This window comes from Heloderma suspectum, chromosome 3, assembly GCF_057233095.1.
Source record: "Heloderma suspectum isolate Gila_16-S chromosome 3, 16-S_ref, whole genome shotgun sequence".
Taxonomy (NCBI): Eukaryota; Metazoa; Chordata; class Lepidosauria; order Squamata; family Helodermatidae; genus Heloderma; species Heloderma suspectum.
In genome coordinates, this window is record NC_139460.1 from 8889033 (window position 1) to 8910743 (window position 21711).

Sequence of the window (21711 nt, forward strand, 5' to 3'; positions counted from 1 at the left end):
CACCTGAATTAAATTGGCCCATTCCTGTCCATTTTAGTTCGCTGATTCCCAAGGTGTCGATGTTCAATCTTGCCATCTCATGTTTGACCACCTCCAGCTTACCTTGATTCATTGATCTTATATTCCAGGTTCCTAAACAATATTTACAGCATCGGATTTTCTTTTCACCACCAGACACATCCCCAGCTGAGTGTCCTTTCGGCTTTGGCCCAGCCGCTTCACTCTTTCTGGCGCCACTTGGAAATACCCTCTGCTCTTCCCCAGTAGTATATTGGACACCTTCTGACCTGAGGGGCTCATCTTCCGGCGTCATCTCTTTTAGCCTTGTGATACGTTCCATGGGGTTTTCTTGGCAAGAATACTGGAGTGGGTTGCCATTTCCTTCTCCAGTGGACCACATTTTGTCAGAACTCTCTGCCATGACCTGTCCGTCTTGGGTGGCCCTGCACGGCATAGCTTATGGCTTCACTGAGTTACGCAAGCCCCTTCGCCACAACAAGGCAGTGATCCATGAAGTGCAAATTTGCATTAGCGCAAATGTGCATTAATGCTAACCTGCACTTGTGCAAATGCGCTAATCCGCATTAACTGATGTGGATTAGAAACATAAGGTTGGAAGGGGTCTACAAGACCATCGAGTCCAACCCCCCGCTCAATGCAGGAAGCCTGATTCCCGGGCAGTCTCCCATCCAAGTACTAACCAGGGCTGACCCTGCTTAGCTGACGAGATCAGGCATAGCCAGCCCTTTGCTCATTAGTATATTTGCACAAGTGCACATTAGCACTAATGTGAATTAGCGCATATCCTTCCCAAATTAAAAAGCCAGTCCACAAGTCCATGGAATCCACATGACTTGGAAAAAGGTGGTCCACTGCAGAATCTGCAGGTGGGATTCATAGAAATCTGAACTCATTTGATTCTGTTGTGAATTTCTCTGACATCCCTAGTTATCACTGAGTTGGTCAACTTGTGTCTGTGCTGTACCAATTCAGACTGCAGGTGGGGGCTCCCAAGATGCTATTCCATACAAAAAACAAATATCCCTGCACATAGGAAACAAGTGTGTCAGGAGAAAGGTCCAGCCTTCCACCTGTCTTCTAGTTTTTGGTGAAGAATATTTTTAAAAATTTATATGGAGAAACATTTTAGCTTTCTAAATTTTTATCTTTGCTGTTTTAAATCTGTATTTTAAACTCCTGTACTGCTGCTAGGTTTTATTGTGGTTGTATTGTTATATTGTGGTTTTAATGTTCTATATATTTTAAATTGTTTTATTGTGTGTTGTTTGGTTTTAGTTTTTGTGAACCGCCCAGAGAGCTTCGGCTATTGGGCGGTATAGAAATGAAATAAAATAAATAAATAAATAAATAAATAAATTCCATCATATGAGCCCCTGAATTTTAATTGTGGTCTCTCATAGGCCACCTGAAAGTATATTTGCAGACTGCCGGTGGTACCCAGACTACAATTATGTATCACTGCATCTTGCAAGTCTCAAGAACGACCCAAAAACATATCCTTAATCATCTCTTTAATATGTTCTCTGCATTTTTGCCACCACCTAATGTGTCCGTCCTTCCATTCCTACAGTTCTGAAGAGTGGCAGAAAGTCAGCAACGGTGAGAGAGAGAAGCTGGGGATGACGGTGGAGGATGACGGAGAATTTTGGTGAGTATGTTGTGCAAGTAAAATAAAAATGGGTTTCTCCCCTTCTCCCTCAGCATGGTGGTTCTGTGAATATCAGGGGTGGGGAACCTCGTTCAGCCTGAGGGGCGAATTCTAGTTTCAAGAATCTCTCAGGGGCTGCATTCCAGTGGGGGGTGGAGCCAAAGGCAAAGGGGGCAGGCCCCAAATATGAAAAAATACCAGCATAACTTAGCATAAAGCTCTTACTGCCAGTAGATGAGCCTGAGGAGTTGTCGTGCTTCCCCAAGGCTCAGGCATGACTAACAGTCTGTCAAGGGCTCCTTGGAGGGCTCTCAGTCTAATCCAGTAGCCAAGTCCTGGCACAGAAAAGGGATTCTTTTCAAAGCTATATTCTTCTTTTACAACTTAACAGCTCTACAGGTAGCAACTAGATCTGAGCAGCAGCATCCCTATGCCCTAAGTTAGAACAGTTGGCCCCGTTTGAAGGGCAATTACTGGCAGACCCCTGAATATAAGGACTAGGGAGAATCCCTCCCCTTTTCCCTTGGATCCTCTGGGCGCAACCATTCTTTGAATGCGAACCATTTGGCGCCGCTCTCTGCATCTGCGCCGCGCATTCCCCCCAGTCTGCTATCTGTGCTGAGTCACTCCCTGGACTGCTTTCTAAACTAGGAATGTGGGTGGGAGGAAGCTCCGTCAGCTGTTGGTCCTGGGAAAAAAGGAGCGTGCTCCTCTCCCGAAGGAGCAACTGCTCTTCCTCAGCATCAGAACTACTCTGGGATTCTATGGGCTCAGTGTCCACCCTGACACAGTCCAAGGTCAATAACCAGGGGATCCTTGGGAGTTCTGCACAGAGTAGAGAGATGAGGCAAGGCAGCAGTGCTGGATTTAGGAACAAGCCAAGTAAGCCGTGGCTTAGGGCCTCATATAATGAGGGACCTCTAAATATGTTGGAGATAACTAAGGTGTAAGATAAGTAAGACAAAATTGCTTTGGTTTAAATATGTTGGAAAGCTGGTGTGACTTACAGCAGAGGTGCCTTATGTAGAGGAAGCATGGCAACGCAGCATTTAGCATTGGAGGCAGTAAGCACAGACAACAGCCAGTTTAAAAGAAGTTCAAATCAACTTATTTTATCAGCGCTTTTATACACGCCATTTCATTTATTATACTTCTCTACCACCCCATAGCCTAAGCTCTCTGGGTGGTTCACAAAAATTAAAAACCATTAAAATACATTAATTAGCAGGGACTCTGACGTCAACTGCTACCCCCCTCAGAATTCCCTGCATTTCCAAATTTACCACTACACCACTGACGACATATATCTAAAACAATCTTCAGAGAAGACCATCTCACGCGGTTTAACTACAAGCACCCCCTAATGCTGTGTGGTGCTCTTTCATTACCCTTCCTATTATAATGTAATGCACTTCTTCCTTGTTACTTTTTTGGAAGGGGGCCTGTGGACCTTGATGTGCCTTAGGGCCTCAGCATGTCTTAAACCTGCGCTGCAAGGCAGCCAGCAAGTGAACCAAGGCACCGTAGCAAACAGGGTTCAGGCAGGGAGACTGGTCAGTAGGCAGCCCACAAGGCACTCCCGAGAGCTTCACTCCGAGGGAGGGTTAGGCAAGACACCACAGCCGACAAGGTTCAAGGAGGAAGTGTAATCAGAAGGCATCCGGAGGTATTCTCGAGGGGTTCGGTCCAATGGAGAGCTAGGGAGCCTAAGGCAAGGAGGGCCTGAGCCAGAACGTTGGAAAGACATTGTTTCCAGCAGCTCTTCTAACTCGCAACTGCTGTTCTTAAGCAAAGGCTCCCAAAACCCCGCCCAGGATCCAGCTAGGGATGTCAGAGGAATCCATAACGGAATCAAATGTGTTCAGATTTCTATGAATCTGACCTGCAGATTCCGCAGTGGACTGTCATTTCCCGAGTTGCATGGATTCCTTGGACTTGCAGACTGTTTTTGTTACTTTCTAGAATTTTACACAAATTTAGTCATAGAAAAATATGTAAAATTAAAAAACACCAGCCCAAAATGTGCATTTCTCCCATAACATAAAGCATGAAAATGCACATTTGGGGGGATTTGCGCAAGTGCGAATTTGCACAAATGCACATTTGTGGAAATGCGCCTTTGTGGAAATTCCGGAAACTGGAAAAACACTGATTCCATCACTGAGCAGACAACGGAACAAAAGGCACCTGACAATCCTTGAAACACAGACAGAACAGATGTTGCAAACTCCGTACATCCCTAGATCCAGCCGAGGCTTATTAACAGCTTCTGGAAAGTCTATTCTTGAGGAGCCCCCTTACTCCCAAGGAGTCCTCTGCTACACCCAAGCACTTCTCCAGGCTCGAGGAATCTGGCCTGCCTCTTCAGTCCACGTCACTCCCGGGGGCTTGGGGTCCCTCCTCTTCTGACTCCCAAACAGATCCCCCGCTCCTCCTGCCAGCTAGGTCCTGGGCGGGCATTACTAAGGGTCCAGGCTCCTCCAGGCCTTCTGGTGCTGGTGGGTCCTGAGTCTCAGCAGCTGCCTGAGGCTCTGGCTCGTCCTCCGAGGAGGACGCATCCAGTGGGGCATGACAGGAGAGGCATTTCAATCTTTTAGAATGGGGAAAGAACGGCACAGGAGCTGGGAAACCACCAAGCACTCGGTGGTTGGGGGAGAGGGAACCCAGGCAGGCCGATTTGGTCTCTGATGTGTGTGAACTCTCAGCCTCAACAAGTGGGTTGTACGTCACCTTGACGTACGTCACCTTGGACACTTCTTTCGTTAAGGGAAAGACCTTAACATGATATACATGTTCTAATCATCATCATCAATACTATAAGTAATGATCAATAATATACATAATATAAAAGTTAATAATATTAATAATACATTTCAGCCATGTGTGGAGATAAAGGGGGAGGAAAGAGACAGACATTAGTAATTTTTGTGAACCGCCCAGAGAGCTTTGGCTATTGGGCAGTATAGAAACGTAATAAACGAAACCAACTCAACTAAAAGTGGGTGACAGGTGGCGGAATAGGACGGTGGCAGAATGTCAGAGGGTGGAGGGAAGGACCAACCAGCCACTCCTCTCCACTTCCATCAATGGTGAGCAGCATCAAGCAGACGAATAACAAAAATGGCTTTAAGAACTGAGATACTGGGCATGACTGAAGGGCAGAAGAAGATGGGTCTCTGGATGCAGAGAGGCAGTGGTTTATCTTTTCTGTTCCTCTTTCTCTTCATTTGCTCCTGAATGCCTTTGCGGACCCCCAGATATTTTGTTCTTGAAATCACAGCTCGGCTGTACATTTAAAATCATTTCAGCTTTGGCCCCATCCAGGCTAGAAATATAGACCAGGCCTCTCCTCCCTGTACGCCACTGGACCATGGCAAACTCTGTGCTCTGAGAGGCGAGCTGTAGTATCTTCAAGATAGCCTCTGCATTGCTGTGGCAACAGAAGCGGGGAGGACGAGACCCATGAAGCCTGGCCCGGTCTTAAGTTGAGATTCGATGTTTCCCGCCCTAGGATGGCGTTTGACGACTTCTGCAAGTACTTCACCGACATCATCAAGTGCCGCCTCATAAACACGTCTTACCTGAGCATCCATAAGACCTGGGAGGAGGCAGTCTTGCAGGGGGCGTGGACGAGACATGAAGACCCCTTGAAGAACCGCTGTGGGGGCTGTGTCAATAACAGAGACACCTTCCTGCAGAACCCACAGGTGAGATGTTAGAGAGGGAAAGAATGGTGGATGAGTCGTCATGGCTTGGGAGGAGCAAGATGTCTGCCAGTTTCCATGTGCACCTATCGTCTTTTGCAGGTGTTAGCCTCCACTTGGAGATCTAACGCGTAGAGGGGGAGCATGACCTTGCTTCCTGGCCCCTCCCCTAACATCACTGCACCCCTTACCTCCCCCACTTCTCTATTTTTAAATAATTATTTATTTATTGTTACATTTATATCCTGCCTTTTCCCTTCTTGCAAGGAGCCGAAGGTGGCTCACATTATTCTCCTCCTCTCCATTTTATCCTCACAACAATCCTGTGAGGTCGCTTCGGCCGAGTGGGGACTAGAACCTGGATCTCCCCAGTCTCAGTCCAACACTCTAATCACTACACCACACTGTTGCATCCTGCATTGCAGATCCTGCACTCAGATCTCCTGAGTCCCACCGAGTCCAATACTCTGACCACTACACCACACTGGCTCTCTTTCCAGTTTTCCAACTCCCTGTCTACATTCTGTGGCGACTGAGCATTCTCAGTCCTCACTGAGCCAGTGTGGCGTAGTGGTGAGAGTGTTGGACTGGGAGCCGGGAGATCCGGGTTCTAGTCCCCACTCAGCCATGGAAGCTCACTGGGTGACTTCGGGCCAGTCACAGACCCTCAGCCCAACCCACCTCACAGGGTTGTTGTTGTGAGGATAAAATGGAGAGGCGGAGGACCATGTAAGCCGCCTTGGGTTCCTTGGAGGAAAAAAGGCAGGATATAAATGCAATAAATAAATAAAATAAAATTGAGCTGATCCCGGGGAGGAGGAGGCCTTAGGTGTTCTTTTAAAATATTTTTTGTTATTTCTGCAACTTCATTTGTACTTCTTTCTCAGTTGCCCTACTCTGGCTGCAGTCCTGTTAGCACTCACCACCTCTGTTTGCTATTAGAAGGAGCGATACTTAGCATTTTTATATTATAGTATTCAAAGTATGTCGCGTCCATTATCTTGGAGGGATTACAACTACCCTCCTTTATGTTAGTATCACTCCATATTGCAGACAGGGCTGCTGTGGCTGAGAGATTGTGACGTACCTAAGTGAGAACATGGCGGGGGAGAGAACGGGTAATTCTTGACTTGAAGCACAGTCGAACCAGGAATTTCTTGATTTGTAGCTCAGCTTCTAAGCCGCTGTGCTACAGTACGAGAAGATGGCTGCTTTAGCCTTCAAATTGGAGGATGCCAACTAGATCCCCCCACAAATACACAACTTCTCCATTTTCTGTGGCTTTCTTTTTCTGTCAGTATGTTTTTGACGTGAAGAAAATAGAGGACGAAGTGCTCATCTGCATCCAACAGAAGCCCAAACGGACCAATCGAAAGGAGGGCAAGGGGGAGAACCTAGCCATAGGATTCGACATCTATAAGGTAAGCTGCGTAGGCGGCTTTCTACCCCTGGCCTGTCTCTGAGGCCTGCTTCTCACATAACATTTTGGACCTGGCAGAATTCTCCAGAAACACAAAACACCCTTCTGACTCTGGCTAGATATTTACCGTAAAAGTTTTCCTTGTTTGTTTTCCCTTTCGCATTTGTATCCCTTCTTTCTGCCAAGGAGCTTGACACAATGTACTTTGGGGAAAATCCTGTTTTCTCCTCATGACAACCCTGTGAGGTAGGTTAGGCAAGAAATGAATGAACACCCAAGAGAGGTTCAGCTGGCGCCTACATTGTGGTTGTTTCAGTGCCAGGTGAAGACCTTTTTATTCCCCCAGGCATTTTAGTTTTTCAGTTTGTTTTATACCTATTAAAAAAAAAAAAAAGCACTGCTGCTATCTTCTCTTTGGCCTGTTATTTTTATTTGTGTATTATAGTTTTAGACTTTTAAACTTTTATATTGTATTTTATCGTCTGTATTTTATGGTTTTAATTGTCGTGAACCGCCCAGAGAGCTTCAGCTGTTGAGCGGTATCAAAATGTGACAAACAAATAAATAAAATGGTGCCTGGGTGTAGGTCAGGCAGTGAACGTAATTCTTGGCTTAGTCGGGGCTTTGAATGCGGGTCCAACAGCCTCGGTTAGTACTGAAGGCACTCACATTCAGGGATCTCTAGGGGATGGACCCTAGTTTAGAACAGGGGAAGGCAACTTGGTGCCCTCAAGATGTTTTGGACTACGACTCCCAATCTGCTCCAACCAGCATGGCCAATAGTTGGGGATTATGGGAGTTGTAGTCTAAATCATCTGGAGAGCACGACGTTGCCTACCCATGGTCTAGAGCATATGGGACCTGCAACAGAATGGTGCAGTATACCCTACTCCTCTAACATGCCAGCCAATCAGCCATGTCTTCCTCCAGGATAATATAAGCCAGGAGAGGGCAACTTGTGGCCCGCCAGATGTTTTGCCCTATAACTCCCATAAACCGCAGCCAGCATGGCCAATACTCAGGGATTATGGGAGTTCTAGACCAAAACCTCTGGAGTTCCACAAATTGCCCACCCCTGCTGTAAGCCATTACCCATTCAAGCAAATCAGTTTGCTGTCCTACATTTCCCCCTCGGTTTTACTGATGCTGAACATTCGGTTGGACTGTTCTGGGGGAGGGGTTGCCCCCGTTTCAGTTGTTGGGGGGGGTGTTTTTAGATTTCCCTGAGCATACAGATACCTCCCTCTTGACTCTCAGTAGCCTTTGGCTCCGTTTCTGTCGGCATGGGAGCATTGGGTTAACTATTAGAAGTAGTAATGCAGAAAGTCCTGGGTTCAATCCCCAACATCTCCAGTTCCAGGATCTCAGGTAGCAAAAAACCTCTACCTGAGAGTTTAGACAGCTGATGTCAGTCAGAATAGACAGTGCTGAATATGGTAGAACTTTACATCCTTTAGGGCACAATCCTACGCATGTTTAGACAGAGAAAAGGCCTACAACTCCCAGCATGCCCCAGCCAGCAGCATCGTTAATTCTTCACGATGGTGGCCATGGGAAGGGAGTTGGGAGAACTCCAGTTCTAGAACTGGAACAAATTTTGCAATTGGCACAAATTGTGCAATTGAAAAAGGTTGGACATAACCCAACACACACACCGCCCTCCGTTTCTTTTGTGCTTTATTCCACACAGGTGGAACTGAATCGAATTTACCGGATGCATACCTTGCAGCCCAAAGTAGCCAGTTCCATTTACATCAATTCTCGCAGTGTCTTCCTGAGGACAGACCTGAAAGAAGGTCGCTACGTCATCATCCCAACCACCTTTGAGGCTGGCCATGTGGCCAAGTTCCTTCTCAGGCAGTTCACAGATGTGCCTTCCGATTGCCAGTAAGAGGCTGTCCTGCCTGCCTGCCTGCCTGCCTGCCTTCCTTCCGTCTGACTCAGTACAAGTCAGCTTTCTATATCCATATGTCTAGGGGCCTTCACTCCCTGGTTGTTATACGTATCCATATTTTTATACATATTCTGCAGTCTCTGCCTTTTCCCCCAATCCTTCTTGCTTGCTGGCTTATGTCCTCATGTAAAAGTTGATACCCTGTTTTTCTTTATACCGTACACTCAAAGTGGCTTATAAAAAAAAGTTCATAAAATAACATCAGGCACAATGAACACAGCTCAAGTGACACAAAAAACAGTGCAAATTAATGAAATCCATTTCATACAACAAAACCCAGAGAAGGATCAAACTATTCAGCATAAAAGTAGGGAGATGGAACTTTAACCCACCCTAAAATAAAAGCTCAAAGAAATAACAGTCTTGCAGCTTACCTGAAGCTTGAGAGAGAGGGCGCCCACCAAACCTCTGGGTGCCACAACAGAGAAGCCCCTGTCTTGCCTCCCGTGCTTCTGAAAGTGGTGGGACACACAGCAGGGCCTCCGAAGCTGAACACTGGGGTGTGCAGGATCATATGGGACAAGGCAGTCCTTCTGATATCCTGGTCCCAAACAGTTTGGGGCTTTGTAAATAGGAACCAGCACTTTGAATTGCACTTGGAAATGAACTGGAAACCAGTGGAAACAAAACAAAACTGGGGCAATACAATCCGCAAAGCAGGCTCCAGAAATGTATTTTTAAATGTATTTTATTTATTTTTTATCCCGCCTTTCGGCCAAAGAATAATTCACACTCAGCTAACAATAAGATCCAGATTAAAAACAGAATCTCAGTTAAAACACAACAAAAAATGAACAGATTAAAGACACAATGAAGAACATGACAGTGGAAGAAATAAACAGCAACACCCATTTAAACCCCTTCAGCCATGAATCAGCCTAAATGCCAAATGCCGGACTAAATAAACATGCCTTTGCCTGCCAACAGAAGGACAACGGAGAGAGGGAGCCAAGCTAGCCTCCCTCGGCAGGGAGTTCCAGAGCCTGGGAGCGGCCACAAAGAAGGCCCTCTCTAGCGTCACCACTAAACGTGCCTCTGATGGAGGCAGAACCGAGAGAAGGGCCTCCCCCGAAGACCTTAAAACCCAGGCAGGCTCATAGGGGAGAATGTGGTCTTTCAGGTACAGGGCCTTCTAGGTTATAACCAGCACTTTGAATTGTGCCCAGAAACAGACCGGTAGCTGCTGAAATGCGTCTGAGTACAGCAGTTTGCACTAACAGAAGTTTCCGAATGCTGTTCAGGGGCAGCCCCACGTAGAGCATGTTACAGTAGCCCAGGCTGGATGTACCCAGGATACGTGCACCAGTGGTCAGATCTGCTTAGTCCTCCTGCGTGTTCTTTCACAATGGCTCCTTACTGGCCCTGGTCCCCTTCACCAGTACTCCTGGCTCCCTGCAGCCCTGCATGTGCTAGGGATGATGCAGCCATCCTAGCCCTGACAGTAGAGAGATGCCTGGAGTTTGGGGCCTGGAGTCACTGATGTCTCTTGGGCATTGTGCTTCCTTCTCTTTCCAGAGAGCTGACGCTAGATGAACCCCCTCACACCTGCTGGAGTGGAATGTGTGGCTATCCACAGCTGGTCTCACAAGTCCACGTCATCTCGGCTTCTGGGCTGAAGAACCAGGGCTCCGAAGAAGGTACCGAATTCTCTCCATGCTGGTTTCCAACCCAGTGCACCCGAGGGCAGTGCTGTGGAACAGAAACCCAGCAGGCGCGGGAAGCAAAAACGTATGAATCCAAGTAGCATACCTCCCAGTGTGTTCCAATGTGTTTGGCTCAGCGTCAGGGGAATCTATTGCAATCTCTCAGATGACCAGCTGGTGTCATGTAGCGGGAAGTCCCTGGTTTGAGTCTCACCTCTGGTCTTAGGCAATTCACTCTCTCTCTCTCTCTTTCAGCCTCAGTCTTCCCATCTCTAGTATGGGGAATAATAATACTGACCTACCTTACAGGTTTGTTGTAAAGATTACAGCTAGAGAATGGACGTGAAGCATTTCGGACACTTGAAAGTAGGGATGTATGGATTCCCCACCTTCCGTTCTGGTGGGGAATCTGCCCAGGGGGTGGGGTGATCCGTTCCTCCCCCCCCCCCGGAATCCTACGGAGTGGCTCCGCTCTGCGAGGATTCTGCGGAGCCGCCTGGCTTGAGGGAGGCTTACCTGGCCCATTCGCCTCCGCACCGATCGCCATTTTTCTTTTAAAAACGGCAATCGGCAGGATGTGCGCATAGACTTATACGCAAAATAGAGCCGTGAATCTTGCATATAAGTCTCTGAGCACATCCTGCTGATCACTATTTTTTAAAGAAAAATGGCGATTGGCGCAGAGGCAAACAGGTCCGGTTAAGGCCTCAAGCCAAGTGTTGTTCCGGACAGAATCCTCCTGGGGTGGAGGTAAGTGGAGCCGTCCTGCTGCAGAATTCCGGAGGCCAGATTCCAAAGAATCCAGCTTCATTTGAATCCACGGCAGATTTCTCTGACATCCCTACTTGAAAGTGCTATGCAAATAATAAGTATTATGACATATGCTAATAGAACATGCAAGTAGTGAGTTAGGATGGCTGCATAGCCGAAACGGGGCTGCTGAGAAACAAGAGGGAGGTACCAGCATGTTCAGGGGAGTCCCAAGTTCTGCAGAAGTTGAAAAACTCTTTAGAGGGAAAAGCCAAGCCCCACCCCTAATAGCCCAATGAGAACGGAGTGTGGCCAGTGGCTACAGAATGCCTTCTACCACGGAAGCTGACTTAGTTCAATAGGTCAGTGGCCGCATCTGGATCCAGTCATCTAAGAAATTGCAGTGGATTCCCCAGTGAAGAGCCAATTGCCCAAAATTTGTTGGGAGTTATGATACCTGGATTACTGGTACATGCCGGCCGATTTCTGGGTGAAATTCAAAGCGTTCATCCTTACTTTAAAGCAGAGGTGCACAACCCGTGGGCCACAGGTGGCCTCCCAAGATTCCGAGTCGCTGCCATGCAAACAACCACTCCTGAAAAAACGGCAGCAGCACGGCACAAAGGGCGGGATAGCTGCTTTACTGCTGTTTAGGGCAGTAGTAAAGCAGTGATCCCATCAGGGGAGTGGCGCGGGGGTGGGGGAGGATGCAGCAATTCCTCCCCGAGTGATCAGGACAGACACTTCTTCTGTTCACTTCCACAAGATGTAGCGATGACTGCCAACTTGGAAGACTTTGAAAGAAGACAAATTCTTGGAGGAGAAGGCTATCAATGGCTACTAGTCCAGTTGGCTGTATATTCCCTCCAGTATCGGAGGCAGGATGCCTCTGAATTACCAGTTGCTGGGGAGCGTGGGCAGGAGGGTGCTGTTGTGCTCGTGTCCTGATTGTGGGCTTCCCATTGGGGCATCTGGTTGGCTATTTGGGAACAGAATGCTGGACTGGAGAGGCCTTCGGACTGATCCCACAGGGCTGTTCTTATGTCCTTAGCTGAATTGTTCTTTTTTATTACTTTCTGGTTCCTTTGAATTCGGGGAACACTGCTCCAGACTGTAGCAGCGCTCTAACTTTCACACAGCAGACTCTAGCTTTCACACAGCCCTGCCCATGGCTCTGTCCTCCCAGCTTGAGAATCGTGATGCCAAAAACAAGCGCTGCTTTTTCCAGGTCCTGGTTTGGGTGCTTAGCACTGCTGCCGGAAGCACCGTAGGAAGCCACGTCATGCGGAGTCAGATCATCGATCGCAGGGGAGGGGGAAGCCGTCAAATCGAGACTCTCCCAGGCGGGTTCAAGCCCGGCAAAGTCCGGTCAGATCCATTCGGGCAAAGTCCGGCCAGGCCTGTCCAGCCTCCCTAGGCAGGATTCAGGACCCTGTTCAGCGAACATCTGGGGTGTCAGGAGTGCCCTTGCTGCCTTCTGAAATCCTCAAGTAGCCAGAATCAACACGCAGACGATAGGGCTCTTTTCCAAGGCTTTATTTCCATTCAACCTAATGATGCTTACAGATGCTAATTGCCTGAGCCTAATGAGGGAAGCTTAAGAGAGCTGCCTACCAGGGGTTTCTAGCCTTAGGGAATCAGTTGAGCTCCGTTTGGAGGGTAAAGGCGGGAAGCCTCTGAACTTAAGGGCTAGGAGGCGAAAGTCCACCCCTTTCCCGTGGGGCATCGGGGCATAGCTGTTGACGTCGTGCGAAGCAGGCTGAGCGCCTCCTCTCGGCGCCCTCCATCTCCCACTTGTCCTGGCACCTAGCCTCCCGAAGCTCCAGTAATCCCTCCCCCTGCCTGCCAGGGTCGCTACCACTCTCAGGAATATGAGCAGGGAGGGACTCTCCCTCCGGCGGCGCCTCTGAACAGCGCGTGGGTTCCTCTCCTACGGTTTCTATCTCTTCCTCAGAATCAGAACTGCTTTGGGGCTCTATGGGCTCCGATCCAACCTTGACATGGGGAATGTGTGCCCACCCAGATGTTATTGGACTCCAATTTTGAACAGCCCCAGCCAGCCTGGCCAATGATGAGGAATGTTTGGAGTTGTAGTTCATCAACATCTGGAGGGCCACTGGTTCCCCAGCCCTGCTCTAGGGAGATGTAATCCCAACTGAGACATTATATAGGCTGGCAAGGCCTGTACTGTGGTTGGCCCCGCCTCCCTGTAGGAGGTGGCCTGTGTGGTCTTAAAGGGCCCTTGTCTGCTTTCTCAAGCGCTGCCTTCTACGGCATGTAAGGAGATGCAGGGCATAGATACTGCAGAGGCTCATCTTCTGAGGAAGAAGGTGAAAGGGCCACATCCTCAGGCTGGAAGGACCCACGAGGAGGTGCTGTGTGGGGCCTTCAGTCATCTGTATCTTCCTCAGGGGAGTGCAAGGGGCAGGGTTCAGAGGCCAGGACAGGTTTTAAGAGGGATTGGAGGGAATTCCATGCACTAAGAGAAGCAAACGAGAAAGGGCAGAACGCTTTAAGAACATCGGAAGAGCTCTGCTGGATCAGACCAGGGGGTCCATCCGGTCCAGCATTCTGTTCACACAGCGGCCAACCAGCTGGGAAACCCACAAACAGGACATGTGTGAAATAGCACCCTTCCGCCCATGTTGCCCGGCAAATGCATACTGCCTCTGATACTGCAGATAGCCATGGATAGCCTTCTCCTCCAGGAATTCCCCCCCCCCTTTAAAGCCATCCAAATTGGAGGCCATCATTACGTCTTCTGGAAGTGAATTCCACAGTTCGACTCTGCGCTGTGTGAAGAAGTGCTTCCTTTTCTCCGCCCTGAATCTCCCACCAATCAGCTTCATGGGATGGCCCCACTGGGTTCTAGCATTAGGAGAGAGGGAGAAAAATGTCTCCTTATCCACTTTCTCCACACCATGCATAATTTTGTGCACCTTTATCATGTCTCCCCTCACTCACCTTTTTTCCAAGCTAAACAATCCCAACTGCTGTTACTTTTCCTCATGGGGGAGATCCTCCAGCCCCTTGATCATTTTAGTTGCCCTTTTCTGTACTTTTTCCAGCTCTACAATATCCCTTTTTAGGGCCTAGTCTGAAGGCACGTGAGGCAGCCGACCTGCTGAAGCTAAGCGGGTCTGGGTCTGGTCAGTGCTTGGAGGGGAGACCACCTGGGAACCACACGTAGCCACCTTGAGTTCCATGGTGGAGGAAAGGTGGGATATAAATGTAATAAGAAAGAAAGAAAGAAAGAACTACACAGCATTCCAAGTATGGTTGCACCGTAGATTTGTAGAAGGCAGTCTGATTCAGGGAGAAGCTGGCAATGACTGACTTCAAAGTCTCAGCAACCATTTTCGTTTCCCTCAGGAGTGGATCCCTATGTAATCATAAATTGTGAAGGGGAGAAAATCCGCTCACCAGTGGTGAAGAACACCCTGACACCGGAATTTGATGTTAAAGGCCTGTTCTACCGCAAGAAGCCAGGGCACGCTATCATCATTCAGGTGAGTCCACCTTTATCTGGGGCGAGGCACTTCACAGTTGCAGACTGTATCTTCACAAACCAGACAATAGATGAGATATAAGCAAGCACAGAACAGACATTTACTGTGGCACTTACCCACCGTCTGACCAGTCCTTTCTCCTCAGGCTCACTCTGGATTTTTATTGCATTCAGGAGGCTGCGGCTGAGGTGGGGTGGGGGCAGGATTCCGCAGAAGGAGAGAAAAGCCCCAGGATGAATTCATCTTCCTAAGTGTTTCAGCCTTCACCTCTCCCTTTCAGCTTTCACCTTTCCTCTTTAATCACAAGGGCTAGAAACGTAGTTTTTAGATTTAACTGAAAACTTAAGATTCTTAGAAATCTGCTAGGGATACCACATTCGTGGATGCACGCAGCCCTGGTCTATCTGCGTACGCAGTTGTACAGAGAGCGTATTTCTCCCCTGATTGTCCACCCCCTTCTTTTTCTCTTCCTCCAGGTCTGGAACCATAACCTTATAACAGATGAGTTCCTGGGCCAGGTTAGTCTTGCAGGTGACCCCAACGAACTTCATCCCATGCACATCCTCCGTCTCCAAGATAAACGAGCCAACATACTCCCGGGAAGCCTTACGGTGCAGCTGCTTACCAGCAGCGTCCTCACTAACATCTAATCGACACAAGGACTGTTCCTTTTGTGCCATATATACATGTGTATATATAACCTTGCAGTATGCAGTATATATGTGTGTGTGTGTGTACGTGTGTATATATATATGTATATGTGTGTATGTAGATATGCATATATATATGCCAGCCAATATTTACACACTGTGCATGCATTTACTTTTAAAAGGGGACCGGGTCTCATGTGTTTGATTTTTGTTTGTTTTTAAATTTTTATACAGAGGTGCCTTTTTCAAGAAGCAAAAAAATTTTCTGTTCTGTGTCTGGTTTCTTTTTTTAAACTAGCCTGAGGCATAACTTGTAGCCGGCGATGGACAGCAGGGTAGTCCAGAGAGGCTTCCAAACCAATCCCGCCCTTTCTGGGCAGCCGCAGTACCAGTGCCACGAAGCTGTATGTTTACACAGAGAGATGCATCTCTCGTACGCACGTGCATGCCTGGGGACGTGCTTTATCCCCAGCCTGGAAAACCACATTGCCAAGTTCACAGAAGGGCTCATTCTTAACTTGCATATCCCCAGTACTGTTGATGCCAAGATGGGAAAAGGCATCCAGGAGATGAAACCTGGCCTGCGGAGTCTCAGGACGAAGGAGCTGAAATCCAGTGCTTCAGTGCTCTCTACCTGCACAAATGGTTGGTGTACATCACACCTTTGCCCAGGACTATGTGCATGCTGTGATTTTGCATCAGTGCAGGAAAAGCATGGAATGTTGTATCGGGCGGAGAAATCACTGCACCTGAGCTTGTCTTTTCTTTTTTTCCTTTCCTCTTTTAAAGATGAAGCTTCTAGTCCTCACTGTTGCAACTATAAGACTTTGAGAGCAGGGAAGTGATGCCTACTGGAATCTCACAGTGCCACAGGGCAAGCCGGAAAACTATAATGAAGTATTACATTCTCCTCAACCACAAACCCCCTCAATTACTGGAAAAATCTGCTTCAGCCAACTCTTCTGAGATTTCAGCAGGCATTGCCCACACACTTTCAAGCACACTCTCAGCCACAAGGAAAAAAGAAAGACACACTTCTCAGAGAGCTGAATCCTGTGCTCAATATCTCGTGGAATTACAGTCCTGGATCTCTTGCCCCGAGGCTTTGGAACAAAGCATGAAAGATACCTAAATAATGTGTCTGGTAACACGCTCGCGCCATCTCATCTCATGGGACACCTTTTGGAAAAGCTGAGGCAGGGCTCACCTCTTACCCTGCCCCTTTTATACACCCTGTGGTGCCATAGAGAATAAGCCAAATTAGGAAGGCTGTGGGGTCATTTTGCAACACCTCTGTTATTTACAGAGATATTCCACACAGTGTTCCGTATGCCACCGTGTTCCGTATGCCACAGTATATTTGCTAGTCTTTAAGGTGCCCTCAGGCTCTTTGTTGTCACTGTCTTCTATAGAAGCCTTCCAACTGGATCGAAAACATCTTGCAGCCCCAACAATGAGTTTGTGAAACCCTCTGGGGTTGATGATTTCCAGCCACAAAAAAGATAGCAGAGAGGGAAGGGCCCATCCATCGGTCAGTAGCCAAGCTTGTTTTGTGTGCAAAAGGTCCCAGGTTCCTCCAGTCCCCGACCTCTCCAGTTAAAAGATGCTGTCAGCTATTTGTGGTAATAAAATGGCTTTGGGGAATTTAAGTTATGCACTTTTGGTCTCGAATAAGGGAACAACATTGAATATGCCTGTTCACGTTCTCTTGTCTAGGCAGTAGGGTTTTGTTTTCGGATGGCATTGCAAACATGCAGCAAAATAGGACAATAGAGTCTACCCTGCAGTGTACCTTTAACCTGCAGGTGAGGAAATCAACTTTATAATAAGAAGCTCCCCACATGCAGAAAACTAGCCTATTAGGGAGAAAAGTTCTTGTCTTGTTTTCTTTCTGGTTTTCTATGTGCTTGTTTTCCATACGCAACGAGGGTTCTTTTTTTCTTTTCTTTTTTACTTCTTCTTTTGGAGAGCATTAACTAAATGCAATTCTCCCATCTGCAGTCTGAAGTGGTACAGTCCAAGAAGGACTCTACCACATGATGATGAATGTGTGGCTTTTTAGCAGTGGTTAAATACATATGCATGGGAACCTAGTGAGTTCACATAGCTGTGAGTGCATGGGTATTTTTAACTCAAGCTGACTGTGTTCCTTTGCACCTCATCTATTGTACCCACTTCTCTGAGGGACGGAGCTATGCATTCTGCAGCATGACGTGGTAGAGTTCTTCTTGGACTGTGCCACTCCAGATTGAAGTGGGAGGTAACTCCATTTTTAGTGTTCTCCCAAAACCTCTGCATTTCAGTGTGTGTGTGTGGAATCAAGCCCATGAGAAATAAGCCATAACAGCAAAAGATGGAGGGTTTTCTATATCATCATGGTTTCTGGGGGACCAAAGTGTCTTCAGTCGTTGCGTTTACTTCTCTTTTTAAAACAGCAACAAATGCTTAATGTTCTAGTCGCAAGTCCCTTCACTGCTTTTCCCACTGTTTGGCGTAAGGGTAGGGGGTTACCAAAATATAATCTTCATGATTGCTGTTTCTTAGTAAAATTGAGATTGTTGGAGGAGGGAGGGAGGAATGACGATCTGTAGGTGACGCCTTTGATGTAAGGCCTGCTGCTTCCGTCAGTTGTTTTGTATCTTTTATGAAGTTTCATGTCACTTGCACTTTATCCAATAAATGCTTCATGATATGTATGAATGCAGATTGAGGGGAAACCTCTTGATAATTCGCAGTTTTAAAAAGCATTGAAATAAACTGGCTGTATGAGATTTGCAATTAAAAGCCAAAATGGAACAACTGCTCTGGCTATCAGTATATACTTTACTCTGGAGTTGCCTTGTCTCAATCCTCCAGGATATTGTGGTGTTGCACACATCTTTTTCACATGCACCCAAAACGATTGTCTAGAGGTGAACATAGTACTAAGATCTAAGCAAAAAAAAAAAAAAGAGAGAGACACAAACTCCTTAACTTTGCATCCCCGATTGCAGGTCACAAAAAGCCCCTCCCCAGTTTCAGTTATTTGCAGGGCTGGTGCAAACTCTCCCTCCATCTGAGGTGGGACAGCATCCGAATGCCTCCGCTGCCCCCACCATGCCTCCCCAACCCGCCCTCTTGCTGAGGATCCTCAGCACAAGACATAGGGTGGGTGCCTGAGAGCAAAGCAGAGGGCAGGCGGCTGCTCCAGAGAGCCCTGCCAGTCCCCTTCTCCTACTGCAGCAAAAGCTGCAACAGATGAGCAACTGGCAGGGCTCTCAGGAGCAGCTGCCTGCCCTCTGTTTTGCTCTCAGCTGGAGGAAAAAGTGGGCCCTCCTGGTGGGGACAAAGGGGGAAGTGGTACAATTTGCCACTCTTTCTGTTCCACTACCTGAAGTGGGGGGCTTCACCCTGCTTCATGTGAGGACCAACCGTAGTTATTTGAGAGGAAGGCTCCAAGGGAGGTGGAAGTTGTGCTCATTTTATGGAGGCTGCTACATTCCTTTTCTTCCCTAACCTGGCATGTGCACCCATCCAGAGGCAAGGGCAATGTGATACAGGATGCGTTGCCCTCCTTCTGAATCAGCTACATTTGATTTCAGCGGTGTTGTCTACTATGCTAGGATATGATTGGCCATTTGGCATTGTGACATCATCATGTTCTCAGCTGGATAACTAAATATGGCACCAAAGCTGCTGAACAGTGCAGTGATCAGGCACAAAAAGTAAACCTGCAAACATTTGAGGGGAGAGCAAAAGCCCCCTTTTCACACTGTGAACATTTGACACAGCCCTAAGAACATAAAAATAGTCTGGCCAGAATCAGGCTTTCCCCAACCTAGCACCCTCCAGATGTGTCCAGCCAGCATGGTCAAGGATAATGGGAGTTGTAGTCCAGAACATCTGGAGGGTGCCACGTTGGGGAAGGCTGCCTTGCAAAATTATAAACCAAAAAAACCCCAGGCAACACAACTCCTCCCAGTAAGGGTAATATAAGAATTTCCATATCAACTTTCTACCTGTTCTTGACCTGCGGCACTTACGCAGATGAAGCTTTTCCTGTTGAAAGAACATGATTAGCAATGTCCCGTGTTGTCAGGCTGCTATTAAAAGGAACGGCACTTTTAAAAAACTGACAACCCTACGCTAGCCCCTAGCTGAGATTAGTCCCTGCAGCGAATCACACACACAAGTCTATGCCTGTGATGGTATTTGCGCATGTCAGGTTTATCGTTGGGCGCTGAAATCTTTACCTCCCGTGCTCATCAGGACACTGATGTGAACGCTGCAGGAGCTGCCTCGACGTTCCTCGCTCTCTCATGGAGCAGGGAAGTGATCGAGATACAGCAGTGGAGGCTGGTGGCTCCGATGTCAGTGGGGCAGTGGATCTGCTCCGGGTTTCAGCCAGAACCAGCCAGAACTCTAAAGAAGCTACCCAAGGTGCAGACCAGGCTCCACTGGGTAGGAGTGAATGGTGCGGAGCACCTTGGATAGCCCCTTTAGAGTTCTAACTGGAACCCAGAGCGGATTCACTGCTCGACTGACATTGGAGCCACCAGCCTCCACTGGGATACAGAATAGCATTGCTGGGTAACCTTCTGCCTCTGAGCCTAATCTGGCCTACGGAAGCTTGGGCTCCCTCTAGAGTTCCCACTTCCCTCCCCGAGCTCAGCCCATTCCCCAGGCTGAGCATAGAGACTATGCAAATACTCTAGGGAGGGGTGCTTGCATAGTTCTACTCAATGGTGAACAGAATCAAGGTGGGCACACCCTACCTTGAGCAGTGCCCCCACTTTGATTCCAAAATGAGGGGGTGTATGGAATGCGGTGGCTGAAATCTTGGAGAGACGCACTCTACACTGCAACATTTTATTGCAGAACCTGCTTGTAATTTCCTTCCTGTGAAAGGTAAAAATGATTAAAGGCCACATTGTTGTTGTTGTTCAGTTGTTCAGTCGTGTCCGACTCTTCGTGACCCCATGGACCATAGCACGCCAGGCCTTCCTGTCCTGCGCTCTCTCCCGGAGCGTGCTCAAGTCCATATTCATTGCATCGGTGATGCTATCTAGCCATCTCATCCTCTGCCGTGCCCTTCTCCTTTTCCTTCAATCTTTCCCAGCATCAGGGTCTTTTCCACTGACTTTTCTCTTTGCATTAGGTGGCCAAAATAGTTGAGCTTTAGCTTCAGTATCTGTCCTTCCAATGCGCACTCAGGGTTGATTTCCTTTAGGATGGACTGATTGGACCTCCTTGCAGTCCAGGGGACTCGTAAGAGTCTTCTCCAGCACCACAGTTCGAAAGCATCAGTTCTTCAGTGCTCAGCCTTCCTTAAAGTCCAGGTCTCACAGCCATACGTTACTACTGGGAAAAACATAGCTTTGATGATATGAACCTTTGTCGGCAAGGTGATGTCTCTGCTTCTTACTATGCTGTCTAGGTTGGCCATAGCTTTCCTCCCAAGGAGCAAGCGTCTTTTAATTTCATGGCTACAGTCACTGTCTGCGGTGATCTTGGAGCCCAAGAAAGTAAAATCTGTCACTGCTTCCATTTCTTCCCCTTCTATATGCCAGGAAATGATGGGACCAGATGCCATGATCTTCTTTTTTTTAATGTTGAGTTTCAAACCAGCTTTTGCACTCTCCACTTTCACCCTCAACAAGGGGCTCTTTAGATCCTCTTCACTTTCTGCCATTAGGGTGGTATCGTCTGCATATCTGAGGTTGTTGATAATTCTCCTGGCAATCTTAATTCCAACCTGTGATTCATCTAACCCGGCGTTTCTCATGATGTACTCTGCATATAAGTTAAATAAGCAGGGCGACATACGCAGCCTTGTCATATTCCTTTCCCAATTTTGAACCAATCGGTTGTTCCATGTCTGGTTCTTACTGTTGCTTCTTGGCCCTCATACAGGTTTCTCAGGAGACAGGTAAGGTGGTCTGGTACTCCCATCTCTTTAAGAATTTGCCAGAGTTTGTTGTGGTCCACACAATCAAAAGCTTTAGCTTAGTGAATGAAGTAAAAATAGATGCTTTTCTGGAATTCTCTTGCTTTCTCCATGATCCAGCAAATGTTGGCAATTTGATCTCTAGTTCCTCTGCCTCTTCGAAACCCAGCTTGTACTTCCGGTAGTACTTCCTACTTCACATACTGCTGAAGCCTAGCTTGTAGGATTTTGAGCATAACGTTACCAGCATGTGAAATGAGCACAATTATACAGTAGTTTGAACACTCTTTGGCATTGCCCTTCTTTGGAATTGGAATGTAAACTGACCTTTTCCAGTCTTGTGGCCATTGTTGAGTGTTCCAAATTTGTTGGCATATTGAGTGCAGCACTTTAACAGCATCATCTTTTAGGATTTTAAATAGCTCAGCTGGAATACTGTCATCTCCGCTAGCTTTGTTGTTACTAATGCTTCCTAAGGCCCACTTG

The 21711-nt window shown here is 47.6% G+C and overlaps 1 protein-coding gene across 8 annotated transcripts in view; it reads left to right on the plus strand.

Annotated features, from left to right (window-relative positions):
- Window positions 1–18275, plus strand: part of CAPN5 (calpain 5) — a 124832-nt gene extending 106557 nt beyond the window's left edge. For 6 of the 8 annotated variants that reach the window (XM_084842450.1, XM_084842451.1, XM_084842452.1 and 3 more), the window contains 7 exons: window positions 1592–1669; window positions 5181–5376; window positions 6672–6794; window positions 8484–8680; window positions 10263–10384; window positions 14513–14649; window positions 15126–18275. In XM_084842450.1, the coding sequence (XP_084698576.1) occupies window positions 1592–1669; window positions 5181–5376; window positions 6672–6794; window positions 8484–8680; window positions 10263–10384; window positions 14513–14649; window positions 15126–15299 (1027 nt within the window). In that variant the 3' untranslated portion in view covers window positions 15300–18275. The remainder of the gene's footprint in view (window positions 1–1591; window positions 1670–5180; window positions 5377–6671; window positions 6795–8483; window positions 8681–10262; window positions 10385–14512; window positions 14650–15125) is intronic. The other 2 variants (XM_084842455.1, XM_084842457.1) reach the window with 1 other exon arrangement.
- The last annotated feature ends 3436 nt before the right edge of the window (window positions 18276–21711 follow it).